The sequence below is a fragment of the Galeopterus variegatus genome, unplaced genomic scaffold, assembly GCF_000696425.1.
Source record: "Galeopterus variegatus unplaced genomic scaffold, G_variegatus-3.0.2 Scaffold4140, whole genome shotgun sequence".
Classification (NCBI taxonomy): Eukaryota; Metazoa; Chordata; class Mammalia; order Dermoptera; family Cynocephalidae; genus Galeopterus; species Galeopterus variegatus.
The window spans coordinates 145,381-167,154 of record NW_007730251.1 but is presented as its reverse complement, the minus strand read 5'-3'; the positions used below and the strand labels follow the sequence as shown (position 1 = coordinate 167,154).

Genomic DNA, 21,774 nt, shown 5'->3' with positions numbered 1-21,774 from the left:
GAGACAGAATGTGTATGGGTGTACTTGGGGCAGAGGGCAGGGGAGATAGATGCATTTATCTGAAAGATTCCTCACATACCTCCCTCTCTGTCATTGTCTATTCAAGGTCTGCTCCAAGGCTGTGCAGGAGTTGCCCTCTCAAACATGGGTTGCTCAAACTTTCTTGACTGCTGCCATGGATGCTTTGCTGAGATCTTTAAAAAAAAAAAGCATGCTATCCAACTCTGCTACTGCCATACTACACAGATAGTAAAATAGAACAGTTTCTTACTAGGAAAGTTATTCTCTCATGTTTTTAAAACATTATAAAAGCATTTACAACAGGGGACACGTGGTGTGGCCTACCTGAGTCATATCATTCCCTGAGCCTTCATCCCAGGGATGCTTTATATACAGCTACTTAGGCTTACCTGCTATGTGACATTTTGCTACCTGTCCCTAGGCGTCAGTACTTGTCTGGTCACCCTACAGTGGCCACAAATGATTATCACCCTCTATTCCTCCTCAACCTATACCATTTCAGTGAAGGACAGTTTGAAGGCTATAAAAATAACACATTTGAGAAGTTATGAGAGTGGGCACTTTAGAAATTGAGTTTTATTTTGACTTTACACTAGGTGACAGCAAGATGTCATGTAACACAGACAGAAGGGTTCTTATCTCAACACCTTAACGTACATATTCAGATTTTTAAAATTATTTGGACCAGAGGTGGGGAGGTAGCACACAGCTTTGTGAAATATTTGCTGCTTATATTTAAGAAGGAAACGGCGTTCTTAGGGCCCCTACTTGCGTGCTTTGATTCCTGACAAAACTCTGTTCTGTCAGGATAAACTCCAGGAGTACAAACGGAACAAATAATTTCTTCAACAATAAGTACTTACTGAATACCTGCTTTTTAAAATGCTAGGCATGCAAAGAGGAGGAAAAAGCAAACATAAAACATCATTGATTTCAAGGAGCTCGTAGTCTCACACTTTCCCCATTCCCTTACACACATACAGAGGCAAGGGTCTCTTCTCTAACGTAAGTTTTCACATAAGTCGCCTCGTTCTAAGTGGCTTAAAAAAGAAAAGAAAGGAAAAAAGCTGGGAGGCCATTATGAAGCGAGTGCGGGCGTATGGCCAGGGAGACCATTCTATATAGCTGACATCCTCTGGGACAGACAAGGTGTACATCATGTAAGTGATGTGGCAGCTAATATGACGTAAACACAGAAGTCCGCATTCTCGAAGATGTCCCTCTTCAGGAAGATCCAAAAACCAGGGATGTGGCGGGGTGGGGGTCATTTTTCCAAGCGAGGTTTCCTGGGATCAGGATGCCACCGGCCAGGAAGCTAGGGAGGGCAGCGGGCGTGAAAAATCCTTTCTCGCAGGCTCCGTTCCTGGTCCGTACACCGAGAAGTTTGCCTAAGTGTGCGTTAATCAGGGCTAGAATCAGGCCTGGGTCTGGAAACCCAAGCTCATTTGTGCTCAGACTCTAAGCTGGGAGCGAGTGGGCGCCCGAAGAGCTCGCGGAGAGGACCGGACTCAGTTGGGGCACACATGCCCCTGAGAAGCAGGAAAGGGAAACAGAATGCAAAATGTCCCTAAGATGCAGGAATAACCCTTCTCATGAAGCACCTCGGAGACAAATTAGTAGCCTCGGCACAAAACTCCGGCACAATGCAGAATCCTATTGCCGGGCCCAGCCTCTCCCGGGCTGCCGTCGCGCAGGCGCAGTCGCGCCGCGCTCCCGCCTCAGCGCGCATGCTCCGCCGGGCGGCGGCGCTCGGGGCTGGCTGCGGCTGCGGCGGCAGCGGCGTAGGAAGTTTCCGCTTTGCACTCCACCCCGGTAGCAGCTTGGCGGCAGGAACAGCTTCCGACGCTTTGCAGGCTTCACCGCTGCAGCTCGTCAGTCCGGCTGGATCATGGGGCTGCCCAAAGGGCCGGAGGGCCAGGGTCTCGCGGAGGTAAGGATCCGTTTATCCCTGACACGTCTAGGTTCCTGAGGAGAGGGCCGAGCTCGCGGGGTGGCGGGCAGAGAGGGGCCCCAGGTGCGCTTGGGGAGCCCCGCCCCCTTCCTCAGGTGTGCCCACCGCGGGGAAGCACCGGCCCTGTCCGCGGAGGGAGGAGAGCAGGTCGTCCCCTTGCTTGGGCGAGGGGGTAGTGGGTGGGTGGAGACGAACTTCAGCCGCTCTCGGGTCCCCTGGGGCAGAGGTGGCCTTCTGAGCCCGACGTCTGCCCTTACTCAGCCCCACGCGTCGCGGGACCCCGGGCTCCCACCTCTCCCGCTGTGCCGAGCAAAACCCCCATCCCTTGGCGCCGCAGGGCTAGCCCGGAGGGCCGAGGCTGCTGCGCGCAGGAGTCACGAGACGCGCGCTCCTGGACGGTCCGGGCTTGGGTTGTGCACAGGGCGGTGACCTTGGGGCGCCTATCGTCACCTCGCGGGGCCCGCGGGGTCCCGACGAACAGCCCCACCCGCCCTGGTGTCCAGAGGGAATGCTGCACTCCCTGCATTTACCCGGGGCCGAGCGGCCGGAGGAAGTTTTGGAGCCAAGCGTGCGTTGGGGTTGTGACCGGCTAGGTCAGCCGCCGCGGTGTTCGGGTGGGGACGCACTCTCCAGTGGTGCTGTGTGGCTGGGACGGAGCCCTGGGAGGAAACGTTGCTGCTGCTTCAGAAGATAGCGGGTGCTTTTCCAGAGGTGTTATTAAGTACTCATTGGTGCTAGGGACAGGCTGGTCCGTGGTTTCTGGATTTCCATGTTTGATGGGAATAAGGGGGAAGTGCATTCATTTTCTTTTGGCTGCAAATACCACTTAGCTAGTTTGCATCTGTCTTCCCTTGTAGTTGATTTACTCAAAAGCTAGAATAGTTTACTAGACTAGATTCTGGAAAGAAATGGAGTCTACGCTTAAGGTTCTAAAGCAGGCATTTGGCTAGGGGACTGACTCCTTGACATGGTCAGTGGGCCCTTCATACTTAACCGCCTGTGGCCACTCTTGCCTCTTTGTGCCCCTGCCAAATCCTCAGTCCTTTCACCCCACCACTACCCACTAATTAAGGGATTACTGTGTTTTGTGCCCAGAAGCTGGGGATATAGTGATGGGAAGACACTTCAGTGTGTGCTCCCAGAATGTAAGTCTGTTTTGTTGTCTTAAGAAAACGTAACAAGCATGATGGTGTCAGAACCCTTGTGTTAGGTAAAACCTCACATGCATGTTGCTTTTTTGGGACCCAGTATTGTGAAGAGTAGGATCTATACTTTGATATTTGAAGGGTTCTATATGTTTGTTTTTGCCTTTTTTTGTTGTTGTTGCTGTTTTTTTGGTTACTTCGTTATTCTAGGCTCCCATCAAGTTTTTGCCAGGCCTTTCACTGTAGACTCCTGTCCGGTCTACCTTAAATTCCTCCAACCCAATGTCTCACAGTACTACTGATGGTGGTCTTTTCTAAAGTAAAAAGCAACCTGCTCGGGTGTGTCGTCCTTTGTTTAACCATTCATGGACAGCTAGGAGGCTGGGTCTGATTTGTCATTGTTTTCCAAGAGCCTCAGGCAGTTCCTGGCAATGAGGAGGCAGTCAGGATGAATATAATCAAATTATTATCATTTAGTTCAAAGACCAGTACATATGAATATAGATAGTCTGTGTCATCTGGCTGTCACTAGTGCAGTTAATTACTTAAACTAAATTTTTTTTCACCCTTTACGTATGTGAGGATCAGAAGGATATCTAGATTTGGCCCTGCCTTTCAGCTTACATGAACTGCAGTGCAAGGCAATTGAAAGTTTATTGTGCCTGGTTTAAGAGCTCACAGTCATTCATCTTTATCAGAATTTTAGTTTTAACAACTGGATGTATTAACCACCTTGGTGGCTTTTTATGTCTTCAAAGAGGATGTCTTTCATTCCTTGTGTATTAGCCAGTGGCCCTTTTCCATTTTGCTTCAGTGTTAATCTACAAAGTGAATTTGGAGTCACATATTCCCATTCAGTGTCTTGTTCCAAAAAGTTATTTTACAGGTTATATTGCAAAAGTAAACTTCTCCATTCTAGGAGTGAGTGGATGAGAAGCTTGGGCCATGCCTCTGCAAAGGGGTGGCCTGTGGGTGCTCATTAGAGAGGAGTTGAGGCAGGGATTATCCTTCCATATTGTATTGCCCTCTTCTTGGAAGTGTTTTCATGATAAGTGATGTTTTCATGGTAATTGATTATTGAGCAAATGAAGGGTTCCTGTTTTATATCACAAGAGTTTTAAGAAAATATCATCCCATTTTCTTTTATCCTGTATCCTTGTGAACCATAACTGCTCTTCAGCTTCTCTTTTCTTTGAGTCTCTTCACTTGTAGATCTTTTTCATCCCTACTAGATACTTGCAGGTGTGAGTAATTAATATTACTTTATTTTTTATGTCCACTAGGAACTAGTGAATGCTAATCTTCAGAATCTTCGATAGGCTGAACCATAATAATTTGGGAGAGAGAGAAGTAAAATGAGCAGTGGCTCAAGGCTGTCGCCCCTCCCACTCTACTGCTACCCCATCTCAGAAGATTCAGTCACTTTAGTAATTCCCCGTTCAACTATATGTTAGTGTGTATACTCCCTTTCCTGGCAGTTTGTATTTCAAAATAAACTTGAATTTCCATTATCAACCTCATGACTGTGAAAACATTTTGTTAATGCATGACTGGTTTAGGTCATATACTTTATGAAATGATTGAATGCCATTCATATTTAATAAGTGTGTCCTTTGAGCCTAATGCTGTTTTGGTACAGAGGAGCAAACTAAGTGTATAATATATAAGCCCTCACCTAATATCAGCCAATAGTCAGTTGGAAAGACAGACATGTACATAATACCAGACATGTCACTCAGAAGTGGTTGATACTCAATTGTAAGAATGGCATGGATTATAAATAAAATAGAAATGCAGAGGAATAGCCATTTTAGACTGGATTTTTAAGGGATGACATCAAATAGGAACTAGAATTTGAAGGTGATTTCTGGATGGTTGGAGAATATCGAGATGGGGGATGGTATAAACAGTGAAGAAATGGGAACAAGCAATACCTGTCTAGGCTGGTCATAGCTGTGTCCAGATTGTTTTGGGGGGAGACAAAGGATGAAGCTGAAAAGATAAATTGCCAAAAGATTAGCCAAAGATCTGAATGCCAAACCAAGAAATTTGGAGTGTATCATATAGACAAGTGTGTGATGTAATAGACAGTGTATGATGCATTGATGATGAGGGCTGGGGGATAAGTTGAAGAGGGATAATGTGAAAGCAGCGATTTAGGAAGGAGTGAGCAAGACAAACTTATCAGTGAAGAAAGATTGAGAGGCAATTGCAATAGTCCTGGCATGAAATGTGGATAAAAGGGAAGGGAGGATAAATGTGAGATGCATAGTAAAGAAATATTTAGCAGGCATTGTTGGGTAATCAGAGATGAGTACAAGAATTAGAACCAGGATACTTTGGTGTTATTTTGTATAGAAAAGTGGTTTTGATTTTCTGCTATAATAGAAAAGAGGAAAGGCAATTCATAAAAGTAAATGAATGCAAAAGTACTAAAATATTAGACAGATCTAGGTAATAAGTAAACATCTGGGTGAAGAGAAGATATAAATTAAAAATTTTAAATCAAATCCCAGTTCACATATATTAGATGAATTCATTATTTTTAAAGCACTCCTATTTGTGGCAGTAATCACCCTTTAATATACTTGGGTTGAAAGCTTTCCTTATATTTGCTTTAGAGGTCAAAAAGGGAAGTGCAGAGAGGGATACATTTTTGAATTCCCTTCTTCATTCTTACCCCTCTTGTCAGTAACTTCCAGGACTTGGATGAGTATAAGTTTTAAAAACAAAACAAAACAAAAACCTTGTTTCTGTCTGTAAGGAGCTTATAATCTAGTCGAGAAGCCTGTTAAGTAAACCATCTGTTAGAGAAAAGGGAGGTAATGTGCTCTAATCTTCCTTTTCCCTGGATTCTTTCAGCATGTGATGAATAGTCTTCTCCCCCAGCTATGACGATTAACAACTCATTGGGGACCTTGTTCTTTGGGCCTCCGGCAGCACTGTCCATGTACATCTGTGTGATGCTTGCTGAATTTTTGCAGAGAATCTAGTGCAGTGATAAAGCCAATGTTACCTGCTCCTTGTCAGTGAGATTGTGGCATCAGCAGATATACCTGGCTTCCTTCATTCAAGATAGCTTTTAACAGCCATACTGTTACCTTTTGTTTTAGGTGGAAACAAGAGAAGATGAAGAACAAAATGTCAAATTGACTGAAATTCTGGAACTCTTGGTTGCAGCTGGGTATTTCAGGGCAAGAATTAAAGGCTTGTCACCTTTTGACAAGGTAAGAGGAAACCTTTCTAACCATTAGTTTTTGTCAGGATGGCATGGTTTAACTGTGGCAGAGAAAGGAGGAAAAGATTGTGTTTCTACTTTCTCCATTTCCATGTTTTCATTTTTACCTAATTCAGATTCATTATGTAAGTATTCAAATTTCCTGCTCAAAGAAAGTAATGGTATTTCAGTAGATATGGTTGAATTCCCTTTCTGTGCACAAAGCTTTAGTAAAGGCAAAGAAGCAAAAGAAATAGTTCTTCCTTTCAAGGAACTTACAGTTTGGGTGGGGATTATAGGGTTTATGTAAAGTAAAATAATCAGAGTTAATAATTAGCTGTCCCAAGTCAATGGGCTCACAGACCATTGACAGATATTCTATGTATAGTAAACGCTCTGAGTTTGGAGAAGGGAGTAATCACTATGGAATGGTGTCTTTCAGTTTAGCAGAACCTTGAACAATTATTATGCACAAGACTTAGTAAATAGGTGTTGAGGGTACAGAGATAAAGAGAGGGTACAGAGGGTAGCCCTGCACTCAAAGAACATGACTTCTATTGAGTAGGGAAGAGAGACAAATGAACCAACATGCATAGAATAAATGGTGTGGTGCAGTAAGTACTACACTGGACTATGCACAGAAAAGAAGCATCCAAATCTTGACAGGGCAGGTCAGGAAAACTCTGGGAAGCCAGAGCTGAGTGCTGCAGTCAGTATAGTCCTGGCTGCACATAACAGAATCACCCTGGGTTGTTTTATAATACAGATATCCAGGCCTCCCCCATTGAAGTTCTGGTTTGTTAAATCTGGGCTGGGGCACTAGAATCTGTATTTTATCAGGCATCTCACATGAGTCTAAAACACAGACAGCCAGGGGTAAGATTCACTGTTGTTCTTTCTAGTATCCAGCTGTGTCTGAAAAGGCTTTTGTTTCAAAAGGGGTTTTTAGCCTTAGTCTCATTTGCATCTCAGAGAAATGCTGTAAGAAAAGTAGAGCAGGGATCCTCAACTCCATTAGGTAGATGAGAAAAATGAGATTTACGGAAATTAAGTACTGAGCCACAAAATGTCAGCCTTGCTGCCTACATCTGGTCTGTAAGATATGTAATTCCTTTGGAATCTGACACCTTCCTGAAACTGGGTTAAAACTTCTCTCAGCTGAGAATTAACATCTGTTCTCTTCACTGTGAAGAGGATCTATGTATGATATGTCCATTTAGTAATAAAAGTCAGTTTTTCAGTCGCACTAGCCATACTTCAAGCCATACACATGTGGCTAGAAGCTACTGTATTGGACAGTACAGATATAAAACATTTCCACCACTGCAGAAAAATTTAACAGGCTATTTTAGATGAAATATAGGTAAGGAGGACACATTCTCTGTCTCTGTCTCTGTCTCTCTCTCTCTCTCTCTCCAAAGATATATAATTTTGTATGTTTACAGAGTTTTTAAGAACTATGTAAGATTTATCTACCTTTTACTTCTTCTCTTCTCCCCAAATTAGAGAAAACAAGTATTTTGTTTGTGTCTTGCAGGTAGTAGGAGGAATGACTTGGTGCATCACCACTTGCAACTTTGATGTTGACGTTGATTTGCTCTTTCAGGAAAACTCTACAATAGGTCAAAAAATGTAAGTTACTAGGGTTAGCTATGTAAGAACCCAAAGTGAGGGAGAAGAGAACTAACTTTTGAGTGTCTACTTTATGTGGGACACTTTATATATATATTTTTTTAATTTTCATTTCAACAGGTATTACACCTATTTTACGAAACTGAGGCTGAAAGAAGCCAATGTTACATACACAGCTTGCATATAACAGTTTAATGTTAAGGCTATTTCTAATACTTTTTTTTTTAAATCAGGTTTCTAGTGACTACTTAGTTTCTATCTCTTTTCAAAGACAGCTCATTTGGGTGGAGGTTGATTAGGAGGAGGAAAGGAGAATCTTTCTCTTCCTGTTACCTCTGTGTAAGGCAGAGCCTCACTTTACCTGTCATCCAGAAAAGGTAGCATGGGCTTATTTGCCAGAGATTTCTCCTGAGGGTACCCTGCCTAGTCTTTCATAGCTCACCAGGGGCTTGGCTGTTTATTAGGTTATTTGAGATAACCCAGTTTGCTCCCAGCCTTGCCAGTAGGCAGCTGTGTGTCCTCAGGCAAGCCACTCCTTCTCTGGACCTCAGTTCCCTTATGTGTAAGAAGAGAGATTTGTGAACTCACACCTGTATGATTCTGTAACTTACTCTATTCATTTTTCTGAAGCGTTACCATCCCCCAAGAAAAAAATGCTTTCAAAAGGACTAAAGATTGCTTAAATTATGCATATGAAGCAGTCATGGTGGAAAAATGAAGCAAAGGAAAAAGAAAAAAGTGGGGACAAAGGGCAGAGTTGGGGATAAGGCTACCACATGAGTGATGGGCCACAAAATGCTTTGTTTTCCTAGGGTGTGCCAAAGATTTGGCTCTAAGCTTTCTGACAGTTAACAAAAAGAGAAAAAATGATAAATTAACCATTTCACAATTTCTACATAGTCAAAGCAAAATTGGTGTCCCTCAGAATTGCAGGGACAATTTTACTTGCTGGCCAGTATGGGGAATTGTTAATATTAAGACCAAAGGACAGTTCTCAAGGCTCCTTATTAAAGAGGACATTGTTTAGCACAGTGATACTGTGCTCATCAGTGACCCACCATGAATAGCAAGGCTTTACATCCCCACCATCTGTCATTCTTGGATTGTGGTGTCTCATCAAGCAACCTGAATGGGAACATCTTCCCTAGGAGGCAATGCAATGGAGCCCAGGTGTGTGGCTCTCTTCTCCCCTACCGGGCTAAATCTAGAGGTAGATTTTTTTATTCTTGTTTATTTTTATTATGTAGGTGTTATATCTATGAAGTTAAAAAAAATTCAAATAGTACCAAAGGGAACAAAACATAAAGTTGATGTATCTTCCCCTTACCCATTCTACACCCCAGTTTTATTCCCTGGAAAGAATCATCTTCAACTGTTTAGGTTGCAGATTCTTCACGGTGGTGACTTCCACATCTCCAACTATATATGTGTCTCTTTTTTATTAAAGTCTAATGACAATAGGAAATTAGCTTACCTATGCTATTCAGTACATCCCCTTTTTCTTCAATCTTTCAGTCTTTTAATTATTATCCATTTTCTTATGGTCACCTGTATAATTTTAACCTACTTAAGCTGCTATTTTTTCATCCATTAATGTAAAATAGTTTCTCTTGGTTTCTGATTATGTTGGGTGTACATTTCAATGTTTCTATTTTTCCTTCTACCTTCAGCCTCCATCTTTCATAGTATCATTTTTATAATGGTAAGGGCTTAATATTTAAATTGTCCATACTTTATCTATAGGTAAATTCTAAAAGTAAATCTATAAGCAGTATTTACAATAAGAACTAATAATTGTGATGGAATCAGAAAAAAGGAAATGTAATTTTCTGAACCATAATACTGATGTTTAAAGGAGAATTATTCAAAATATCACAGACAAAGGAGTCCTTTTCATTTATTCATTCATTCAACAGATATTGAGCCTCTACTACAGATCAGGCCTTGTTCTGGGTACTTTGCATACATTAACGAAAAACATGCTGCTCTCCTAGACGTACAGTCTAGTTGGGAGAGATAGACCATAAACAATAATTAATAAATAAGTAAATTATAATAGAAAAGTAATACGTGTAATGAAAAAATGAGAGCTGGGGATGAGTATGGGGAGAGACGTAGGACAGGAGGTAGTTGTAGTTTTCATTAGGACAATCAGTGTTGAGAAGGTGATATGAGAGCTAAGACTTGAGGGAGGAGGGTCTGGGCAAAGGGATGTGCCAGTGGGAAGGCCTCACAAGGCAGGAGTTTGCCTGGAGGTCATGGGGGCCAGTTCATATAGGGCCTTGTAAGTCAGAGTAAGTACTTTGGTTTTACTCTGAATGAGATGGGAAATCATTGGAGGATTTTGATCAAGGAGGAACATAATCTGTTCTTTGTTTTAATAGGATCCCTCTGATTACTGATTAAGGGGACAAAGTTGGGAGTGGGGAGACTCTCTAGCCTGTTGTAATATCCTGCAGGAGATGATGGTAGCCTGGACAGTGGGCTGGCAGTGGTGGGATTCTGGATCTGTTTTACAGATAGAGCTAACAGGATATCTGACAGATTGGATTTGGGATGAGATTAAGAGGGGACTCAAGGATGATTCCAAAGTATTTGGCTTAAGCAAGTGGAGGTGGTCTCTAAGAGTTACTGTGAATCAGGCAAGGTGTAATTTGCTTTGAATTTATTTATACAGCTTTTTATCCTTGAATTTCTAATTGCCTTTATTTCTTGTTGACAAAAGAAGCATATGCTTTTACCTGTAGTTCAGATTAGCCAGTTTCTGGATCAGAATATTTACTGGCTTGAATTCACTGTTTTCTTTTTTTTTTTTTTTTTTCCTTTTTGTCTTTTTTACTGACCGGCAGCGGGATCGCAACCCTCGGTGTTGCGCCCGTACCGGGGACTGGCAACGGGATCGCAACCCTCGGTGTTGCGCCTGCACCGCGCTCAGCCAGTGAGCGGGAACCGGTCTCCACATGGGATCCGAACCCTCGGCGGGAGCGCCACCGCACTCTCAAGCGGCGCACTCTCCAGTGCGCCACTGGGCCCGCCCGAATTCACTGTTTTCTTGAGGATACTCTTTGAGGCCTCTGACTTTCTGTTCCAATATGAGCTGATTGTTTCCCATACCTGTGGCACCCTTGAGATGCTGGGATTTCTTTCCACTGCATTCTGTTTGGGCTAGTTTTATCATTTCTTGGATTCTGCATGTGCCTCCTTCCTAAATTCCTTTTGAGTTTTACAGTGGTTCTTAGGCCCCTTTTCTACCTTGGTATCCTTGGGGGATATGATACAGTCCCATCAGTGACAGTATCCCATGAACTTTTAATAGATATTGGAGCATAGTGTTTTTTATATGGATTCTGAATCCCTCATCTATATTTCTGAAAAGTAAAAAACACTGACAACTGTTTTATTTTACTTTTTTTAAGTTTGGATACAAAACTTATTTAAAAGCAAAACATGACCTGACCTCATTTAAGACTATATATAATTTTTATTGATCCCACTTGAATATTCATAAATTTTGCTGAAGAAATATTAATTTCTTTAATTGTAGGGTGCTACTCTAGATTTCCCTGGGGTCCTCATATAGTACATGCTCCTTAGATATACTAAAGTATTAACAGCTCAAAAATTCTGAATTCTGAAACACATCTGGCTCCAAAGGTTTTGAATAAGGGATTGAGGATAAGTGCTTGATGTTTGTCTGTTAAGTGCAGAGCCATGCACCGTAATTGTGGACAAAGCTGGGAACAGTGGTTTGCAAGTCTAAGGACCCACCAGACTCAGTAGTACATCAGGCAATTATCTGTAGGAGAAATGTTAAAGCCACAGGGCACTTCATTATCCAAAAATCTGTTCTGTTTGGTTTTGTAATGTGTTGTGTGTTTGGGTTTCCTACCCACAGAGATTCCAGTTTGGTGAATTTAGGCTAAACCTGCCTTATGATTGAGTTTCTCAGTATATCCTAGTCTATGTAATAGGTGGGCTGGGCAGTACGTCTGAGGATTGCACTTGCCTATTGAGGGCATCATTATCTCGTAGGCTGTCTTCTGTATGTGCCCAGTTGTGTCACCTCTTCCCCAGGGTGATGGAGACGCAAAGGATTACTCAAAGCCCATTTCTTCTGAGCAGTGAGAAGCCCTGAAGGGGTTAATTTCCCGGAACCCTCAAGAGAGAGGCATTCTTCCTTGGAAAATAACACTGAACTAGGGTCTTCTCTTAGTATTTATTCTCTGGCCCAGAAAGTTACAGAAAAGGAACATAGGTGGTTACAAAAGGAATGGTAAGATAATTGTCATGGCAATAGTCATTAGGTTTAGCTGCACCAAGCACATCTACCCTTGGAGCCAGCAATTTTGGTGTTACAATTCTTTATCTACAACAGAGACTTTAGCTTGGGGAAAATTTCCTGTCTTTCTCAAGCTTAACATTTCTATGTGTAATTCTAAAAAGTTAGGCTATACCTGAAATTACAGGGCTTTGGAAGCTAGGCCCTGTAAAATACATTTGCTTTATTAATGTTAGTGTACACCACATTTTCCCCGTTCTTATTTTTTTTAAAAGAAAAAGCAAACGCTTATAATCAAGGTTTCACAGTTAAGACAAAGACATTTTGTTAATGTTAATATCATTTTAGCATGGCAAGTCCTTTTAATTTATCCCAGGTGGGGACTGATGATGTCGATGTCTCTCAGGGCCGTTGCATTGGCATCATTCCTGGCGGTGTGAATTAGGGTGTTATTGCCAGTAGTTGAAACTCCGGAATAGGGTTCTCAAAGAGTTTGTTGGTGTTCACCCATCCAGGACATCACTGCTTCCAAAGCATCTAATCTTTGTAAAATTTTTTGATCAATTATAAATCTTTTGTTTAGGAACAGGATGTCTCATCCAAGCCATGAGTACCCCCTTTAAGGCCGTGAAACTTTAAAGAACTGCTTTTGTAGACAAGATATTATTTCCCCCTTTATGATCAAAGCATTCCTTATAAAAGCATTGATGATCAATTTTTAGATTGAAAAGGTTTTACTTTTCTTTGTATAGATCCCTTGGTGCTGGGAAGGCTCATTCCCAGGTTGTCAGGTCCCATGTCATGGGGAAAGATGAAACAGCAAGATGAAACAGCAGTTAGGCCAAATTAGGGCAACATGGAGAGGGGTCAGGAACTTAGAAGAGACATGCTATTTTATAACCAAAGTTTTAAATTATATCCTGTTATAAAGAGAGAGTTAATTTATATTGAACTTATGAAAATAGCCACATTGCCATAATAATCATAAAGGACTCAAAAGTTTTTATTTGGGGGGGGGATCAAACAGGGAGAAAACAAATGCTTTTATCTCTGTTTTAAATTATATTTTACCAGACTGTTGTTAGTTATAGATAGCTTAAGAGAGAGTTTTCTTAAATCTGGAAAACAAGACATTAATGAGCGATGTTTCAAAATAAAAACTGTAAAAACCTATAATTCCTTTTATTCAATTCATTAGTTTTATGTAATTAACTTTTGTTGTTTTGACCTTGGTGAGTAATTTCACAAACCCATAAGTTTCTTCATTAGAATTTTGGAAATTCAGTTCAAAGGTATGAACTCAAAGTTTGTCAGGAAACTAAACCTGTCAGAGTTTTTTCATGAAATATTGACATAACATTTTAAAATTATACTTGAACCAAAATTATGACCGGTAGCATTTATATTAAGACACAGATTGCCAAGAACCTTACAAGATTTTGGAACACACATTAATAATATCTTAGTAAAACTAAAGAAGGTCAAATATTATTTCTTGTTTTGATAATGTTTTTATATAGTCTAATTTATCAAATAAGCCAACTGGTTTTGATATATCTATTCTATCTATCTATCTATCTATCTATCTATCTATCTATCTATCTATCTAATCTGTCTATCTATGATTAGCTCCAGGGTCCTTGGAACCTCCCAAAGTTAAAGTCAAAAGGTTGAGCTTTCAGAATTTAGTTTTGGAAGGTTTGTCAAATAACAAAGACTTAAAACAGTTAAATAAGATCACAAATCACTACAAAAATAAAACCAAAGTGACAAAGGATTTCAAAGGTAGAGAGCACAAGAAATTACAATAAAAGATGAAATGTTTCCTAGGCCAGATATCTTAAAAGATAAATAGAATTTCTTCCAATTTTCTATTAAGATCAGTTCAGTGCTTTTAGAAAATCTGCTTGTTCCAACATAAGAGAACAAACTCTAAACCTGTATCAAAATACTTTTGATATTGATGTTTAATTTTGAGAAAAACTTATACAAAATTTGTTTTTAATTTTAGCCAATTTTTAAAAAAAAATTTATAAATTAACCTGTACAAACCATTATCATGACTTACACAGACTTTTTGTTTTTGTCCTATACTTCCTACTTCCTAAATAGTCAGTCATGTTACTTTAGGACAAAAATACACTATACCAGATGCTATTTTACATAAATAAATATATATATATATATATGTATTTTTTTTTAACCTTTCTAACCACAACCACATTCTCATATCCATAGCTTTCTTTATATCCCCTCTTTTTTACATACTTGTTTTTTTTTTTTTTTTTCTATCAATGTTAAATTGGCCTCGTTTGTCTAAAAATCATAGAAAGGTTTTTCTGGTTTTGGCTGGGTTCACAACTTAAGAGCCTCTAGCAAAGACAAATGTAATCCTGTTTGATTAGTAAACCCAGGCAAAGATGTGTGCTGATAAGAACATTTTTATACATTCAGGTTAGTAAATGGGAGTCCATTTGTCAGAGCAGATTATACAAAGCCCAGTTTGAGCCTCAGCTGTTTTTACCAAATAAATATTTATGGTTTCCCAGCCAAAAACTTGGTGTATTAAATCTATACCCTTATCAGATAATGTTAACTAGGGCCTATGAGATATTGGGCATAGGTCTCCTTTCACCAGCCATCCTGGGTCCCAAGTACACACATGGCATTTAGGGCCATGTGGAATCCAGAGAGGCCGTGTGGAGCTTAAGGCAGAGGGCGGCATTCACAAAGGTAATGTCTAATAGATATTATTTCTCCCAGCATGGCCAGGAGCCAGAGCTGAGATAAGGAGGAGGCATATTGACCTAAAGACAAATTAGGCAAAAGATTTAAATCAAATTTTGAAAATATTTTTTTTTATCAAAACTTTAGAAAATTAAAGTCACGTGAACTTGAAAAGTATACTTATTTATTTAATGAGCACACATTAAATATAAGCCAATTTGGTACCATGCAGACAATACAAACACACATATAGACATGAACATATGAGCATGTAGACATAGCATACATTTATGTACATGAACATGTAGACATAAACAGAAACAATAAGGATTTTATAGGTTTTGTTTAAAATATAATAAGGAAATAGATAAAATAGAAAACTCACTAGTTTAAAAGGACAGTCAGATTTAAATTGTGTTTCTAAAGAATGTTAAAGCTTATCTGTGAGGCTTCACCCTGTTTTAGAGAAAGTAAGGTAACAAAAACAGGTAGATTTTAGTCTAGTTTTCGTTTCTCAAATGGGTTACTGAGCTTAAGGGGTGAGCTGTGAAACAGAGATGAAGCCATTTGACTTTTGGGGTTTCCAGAGAAAGGCAGCAGACCCAAAAGGAGGTCTGGTTGGTGCCAGGGCTGCATTTTTCATAAGGCCTCAGAGTCTTTGGCGAAGAAGAGAAGCACATGCAGTTAAAAGAAAACATACTCAAACAAAACTGACATTGCAAGGAAATATTAACTTCTTTTACTTAGTTTGTCCAATTAAAAGTTTTTTCAGTTACTGGCAAAGATTAAGTTTTAACCTTTTTCAGTGACATAAACATTTCTTTTTTTTTTTTGTTAAGGTCTTGAATAGATCTCAAAGCGACTTGGCACAGATTCCAAGTTGTTAGATGGGACACCTTGACGAGACCCATTGTATAAATTAACCAGTGATCAATTTGTTCCCCAAATTTTATGTGAAGGCTCCCTTCCTTGGGGTACCAAGAATATGGTTGTCTAATAACCACTAACAGTTTTACAAGCTGCCATTCAGTTACTTTACAGCCGGCTGCTTTAAGGAGACATTGGAGTTTTAATTTATGTTGAGTCTCCCCTTTTGTTAAAGAATTTTCCATATTTTAAAAGTAAAAAAAAAGGGAAAAAAACTTTGGGTTGAAAGCTAGCTTGACCTGCTGCAGGCATGTGGTCGCTAATGGAAAGCCACCCTTGATTCCCTTACTGGGCTGAGGATTCCCTTACCAGGATGTGCAAATATAAATGTTGGACATTCATTATTTTCCAAGTCTTGGCAGGTCAGTCTCTGATCCATGGAACTCCTCACACAGGGCATCATTTGTCACCTCTCCCCCAGGGTGATGGAGACACAAAGGATTACTCAAAGCTCATTTCTTCTGAGCAGTGAGAAGCCCCAAAGGGGTTAATTTCCAGGAACCCTCAAGAGAGCAGCATTCCTTGGAAAATAACACTGAACTAGGGTCTTCTCTCAGTATTTATTCTCCAGGCCAGCAAGTTACAGAAAAGGAACATAGGTGGTTACAAAAAGAACAGTAAGGTAATTGTCATGGCAATAGTCATTAGGATTAGCTGCACCAAGGACATCTGCCCTTGGAGCCAGCAATTTTGGTGTTACAATTCTTTATCCACAACAGAGACTTTAGCCTGGGGAAAGTTTTCTGTCTTTCACAAGCTTAACATTTTTATGTGTAATTTTAAAAAGTTGGGCTGTACCTGAAACTACAGGGCTTTGGAAGCTAGGCCCTATGAAATACATTTGCTTTATTAATATTAGTATATTCCACACAGTTGGGGCCTTTTCTCCTTCTTGTTTCTTTCCTGAGGGTTCCATAAGCTTCTATCCTTCACCCCCACCTTGTCCTAAAGCCTTATTACCAGAGAGCCCTATGCTCAGAAGCTCATAAATAAGATCTTAGGCTTTTACCTTGAAATGAATTCATTTTGGTTATAAGTGAGTTCAACAACATTTACTAAGCATCCATGTTCCAAGCACTTGCACATGCATTTTATTATTTTACCTTCGCAGCAACTTTTTTTTTTTTTTAAACGGTAAGGGGATCTTAACCCTTGACTTGGTGTTGTCAGCACCACGCTCACCCAGTGAGCGAACCGGCCATCCCTATATGGGATCCGAACCCGTGGCCTTGGTGTTATTAGCACCGCACTCTCCCGAGTGAGCCACAGACCGGCCCCGCAGCAACTTTTGAAGAGGCAGGACAGGGATTATTTCGTGTTTTATGATGGGAGTATTGGACCAGAGGGACCGGGTGATGGCCAAAAGTCCTAGAGTGAGTGATGGTGCTGGAATTTAGACCCAGGTTTAATTCACTCTCTTTCACACTGTTTGCAGTGGAGTAGGGAACAGAACACTGTTAAAAGGTGTGTGAACACTCTTAAAAGGCATCAAACTAATCACCCGTAATGACAAATGAGTGTATTAAAAATCTTAGAGTAGGAAACCTGCCTGGTGACCTCTGCAGTTGTCACTTTTCCCAGTTTTTAGAAAGTCAGGTGGATCTACCCTGAGCTCCAGGGAGAAACCAAATTGGGGCTGGTAGATTCTGTAAGAAATCTTCCTGACTTTCCTCCCCTGCCTCCAGCCTGCCTGTGCTTCCTTCCACATCCCCACCTCCTTGCAGTGTTGGCGCCTTCAGCGCTTCTGTGTCTGCTGAGACTGTCCAGACTTGGCAGTAATTTCTTGGAGACTGATTTAAGAGGGTTGTAAACCCCAAGATGACCCACAATATCCTTTCCTCAGGGCCTTTGTGAACTGAGTGAGTAGGCTGGCTCTGAGGAGTGTCCAGGGAGAACTGTGTCTAACTGCAGGGGGTTGGGCTGGATGGCGTTCGGGGTCTCAGCCTCAAGGGATTGTAGGCAATGGGTAACCCTATGCAAACACATAGATCTGCAGCCTCTAGAGGGGGCTCTCTTGCTGAAATTAAAATCTTCCAAGAGGAAAGGCTATATTGATCTGGGATCCACATGTATAAATAGTTAAGCCCTACATTGAGCAAGGGTGCAAAACCAGCGTTGATGCTCATCTTTATTGGCTAAGTTTGGAGTTTGGGCAGCAGTGCCAGATAAACACTCATCTGTACCCTTTACAAGTTTCAAAGAAATTAAGAAACAAGGCATAGGAGTCAAAATAAAAAATAAAGCTTTTCAAAGAGAGCACCTTAGATATGTTGCTAAATGAGTTTGTTAGTACTTGTCTATCACACTATGCCATTCAAGCCCCAAGCAGACTTGTACACCACACAGGCTTCTCCACCAGGAAACACATCTCCACACATCGCATGGCAGAAAAGATGCGTGTGTCCTAAAGACAGGCTGCTCAGAAAGGAGGGGCCCGAAGAGGGGCTGAGAGCCACATAGTTCCTTCATGTTCTCAGACCTTTTGAATAAATCACTCCTCACTCACCCTTCTGTTAGGGAGCAGGGGAAAGAGGCAGAAAAGGTTCTCATATTACTTCCCTCCTGGGAGGTAGATGTTCCGTCCTTTCTGTGCATGTGTGCAGTGGGGTATCCATCTTTCTTTCCTTGTATATTTTGCTCTTAAAATACTGGACTTGACATTTGATCTGATGATGAGTGGGAGGTAGCTATTGTCCTCAGCAGTTTTAACCTTGGTTCCACCTTGTGAAGCTACTTTCCAGATACCAAACGCTGTTTCTTTGTGTGTTCTCTGAGGACCATTCCCTGGGGAGCTGCTTAGATTTGCCTTTAGGCCACTTAGTTCCTACTAGGACTGAGGGGATGAAACCTACTTATAGGAACATGGGTAAGACAATAATAGCTCTCACCCAGGCTTGACTTAGATGTTGGTCTTAAGGGTGTCTGTCTCCTGGGAATGATTACTGAACCGCAGAAAAATAAAGGTGGACAAGATTTCTTCGAACAGGGAACACTTTTGGTAGACCCAAATCTTGTTGAATTTAAAGCAACTAATAAGACCTAAAGTGACCCTTTGCTCACCAGGATCTTCATGTATTAGAACATAGTCCTGCATTTTGTAAACAAGGCCACATTAGCTGCTGTGATAAGATTTTTTTTTTCCTTTTTGTCTTTTTTCGTGACCAGCAACGGGATCGCAACCCTCGGTGTCGCGCCTGCACCGCGCTCAACCAGTGAGCAGACCGGTCTCTATATGGGATCCGAACCCTTGGCGGGAGTGCCGCACTCTACCGAGAGCGCCACCGGGCCGGCCCGATAAGATTTTTTTTTGAAAGGCTCTTAGGTGGGGGTGTGACCTAAACTGTCCATGTAGGCCGAGCCAGAAGTTTCCATTTCTCCATATGGCCCCAAGGCCATGCCTGGTGACTTTCTCGAGGTTTCCCATCTGTGTACCATGATTTTGGGGTTTAGCAGACTCACTGAATAACCTCTTATCTCTACTCCAAATCTGATACAATTAAGATATAAGAAACAGGAATCACAGTTAGAGAGCAAATACCAGCTGTTTAGAGAAGGAGACTTAAAGCTGCAATGAAATGGACTTGCACACAAGTCCTTCTGTCACTCCTGCCATAAAACTGTACTGTCCAGGCCAGGCTAAGAAACCTCCCCAACAGGGTGCTGATGACTTAGAAGAATACTGAGATGTCAGGGAGACTTCCCTTTGGGGAAGGGTACTTCCCTTCCCAATTCTGGCCATTCCATAGGAGGAGGACTTAGGCAAGGTATTAGAGAGAGGTCAGCGTGTCCTTCATGAGAAGCGGAAAATATCTCCTGTCTATGGAAATAACAGTGAGGATACAAAGTTCCCCCAAATCTAGGATTAATTTTAGAGTACTGAAAAAATTAAAGGCTACTATTTATTTTAAAAATATTTTTGTTCCAGAGTAGAGAACTTTGAACTTCTTTTGGAAATGAGGCCCCATGTTTGTGTTAATATTCTGAGTACCTGGCATAGGGTCTGATAATTGTTGCCTGAAAGATATTGAGAATTTTTTTTTTTTTTTACTGTTTAATCTAGTGGTTCCCAGACTTTTGGATAAAGTAGGTCAGTAAAATGAAATGTAAAAGAATATGAAGCACTGGTAACTTTTTATCTTACCATAGAAAGATGTTTAAAAATTAATAACTATTTCTAACATCATCCTTTCATAAAGAAAATATTTTAACATCAAAAAAAATAGAAAGAACAAAATCTTACAATAAAGGATGAAGGCAGTTTTGTGACCTTATGTGCATACACATCCATCTAAATTGTGCTTATTTTTCTCATTTTGCAGTCAACCAGGAGAAACTTTGTCCTGGTCTGGCAATGGCCTGGCATTGAGAAGCCTCCAGATTCTTGTGGATGCTGCTCAGACTTTAGAAGTGCCGTAAGGGCCACTTAGTGTGTCTCACTTTTTGCTTGTTTTTTCCAAACAGAGCTCTGTCAGAAAAAATTGTCTCAGTCCTGCCAAGGATGAAATGTCCACACCAGCTGGAGCCCCACCAGATCCAGGGGATGGATTTTATTCACATATTTCCAGTTGTTCAGGTGAGAGCTTCTGTATGGTTTCTTGTCCTCTGAACATCAGAATTCCTGTAACAGGTCTGGCCTTAGGGCCATCTGGCTTGGGTCCTGAATAAGTGCTGTGGTACAGATTTGGTGCAGCAGGACATGATGGTGTTTCTTGTCGTCATCCTCAAAATGTTGCCAATGTTCTGTATACTCTAGTTTTGCACTGTCACCTGTTAAGCTCTTTGAATGTTCTCATCAGTGGCTTTTCGCTGCCTTTTGGTTAAGATAGAAATTCTTAGCCCTGTATTCTCCGGTCCCTTCCAGCTATGTGGCTTGATTTCATTCCTTGGTTTTCTTTGTTTTTTCTGTTCTAGCTCCTCTGACTTTCTTTCAGATTTCACCATACCTATTATAATTTCTCCTGTAACAGGGCCTTTGCACTGCCGGTTCCTTGGGGTGGAATGCTCTTCCCTTCTCTCCTTACCTGCTTAACTTGTTCATCCTTCAGATTCCAGTTCCACCAAACCTCTTTAAGAAAGTTTTTCTTCACCCCCTAATCCAGAACAGGTTCCTTTGCTGTATGTACTCATACTGTCACATTCCCTTCCTTCATAGGAATTATCCTTATTGCAGTTTGTAACCATGTACATTCGTGTGTTTGATTATTTATCTGTCTCCCACCAGACTGTAAGCTTCATGAAGGCAGGCACCACAGCTGTTTTGCTCACTGTTTTGTCTTCAGCACCTACCAGAGTGTCTAGCAATTTGTAGGTTCATTCCTTATTTGATGGTTAAATGCCTATTGGGAGACTTCTTTCCCTCTGGTTGCTTCTTGAGGCTCTGTGATTCAGTGACTTATGCTGTATAGCTCCCTGTATTCTGTTCGGTTCTTGTGTTTGAGCTTCCTCTCCAGGGACCTTGAAAAGAGAAGGAGCACATAGACTCAGGTTTGTTGCCTGCTTTGTGAACTGTACTTTTCATCAGACCCTAATTGAGTTATTTGAAGCATGTATTATAATCCCTTACGTTGAGGAAGTGAGACTCCGAGAGGCTAATCGATCTGTTTAAGGGCAGGGAACTAGTGTGTGGATCAGCATAGATTCCAGTCTGAACTCTTTGTCCCCAAGCCTTGTGATTTTCCCACTTCACCATGCAGCCACCGAGAAGGAAGCTGCACAGCCCTTGCTAGAGAAATATTCTAGCTCTGTGTTAAGATTATGTAATGTAGGGGTTAAGAGTATGGATTCTGGAGACTTCCTGGGTTCAAATGTCTGCTCTGCCACTTTCTAGCCATGTTCCTTGGGCAAATGATTTAACTCTGATTTATGAAGTAAGTGC

At 41.1% G+C, this 21,774-nt stretch overlaps 1 protein-coding gene across 2 annotated transcripts in view; it reads left to right on the top strand.

Moving 5' to 3' along the window:
• The first annotated feature begins 1,832 nt into the window (after positions 1 to 1,832).
• The window catches only part of CCDC93 (coiled-coil domain containing 93), a 95,915-nt gene continuing 75,973 nt past the window's right edge, over positions 1,833 to 21,774 (top strand). Inside the window, exons 1-4 of one of the 2 annotated variants that reach the window (XM_008586827.1) lie at positions 1,833 to 1,951; positions 6,231 to 6,344; positions 7,872 to 7,966; positions 20,361 to 20,472. In XM_008586827.1, the coding sequence (XP_008585049.1) occupies positions 1,910 to 1,951; positions 6,231 to 6,344; positions 7,872 to 7,966; positions 20,361 to 20,472 (363 nt within the window). In that variant the 5' untranslated portion in view covers positions 1,833 to 1,909. The remainder of the gene's footprint in view (positions 1,952 to 6,230; positions 6,345 to 7,871; positions 7,967 to 20,360; positions 20,473 to 21,774) is intronic. The other variant, XM_008586826.1, reaches the window with a different exon arrangement.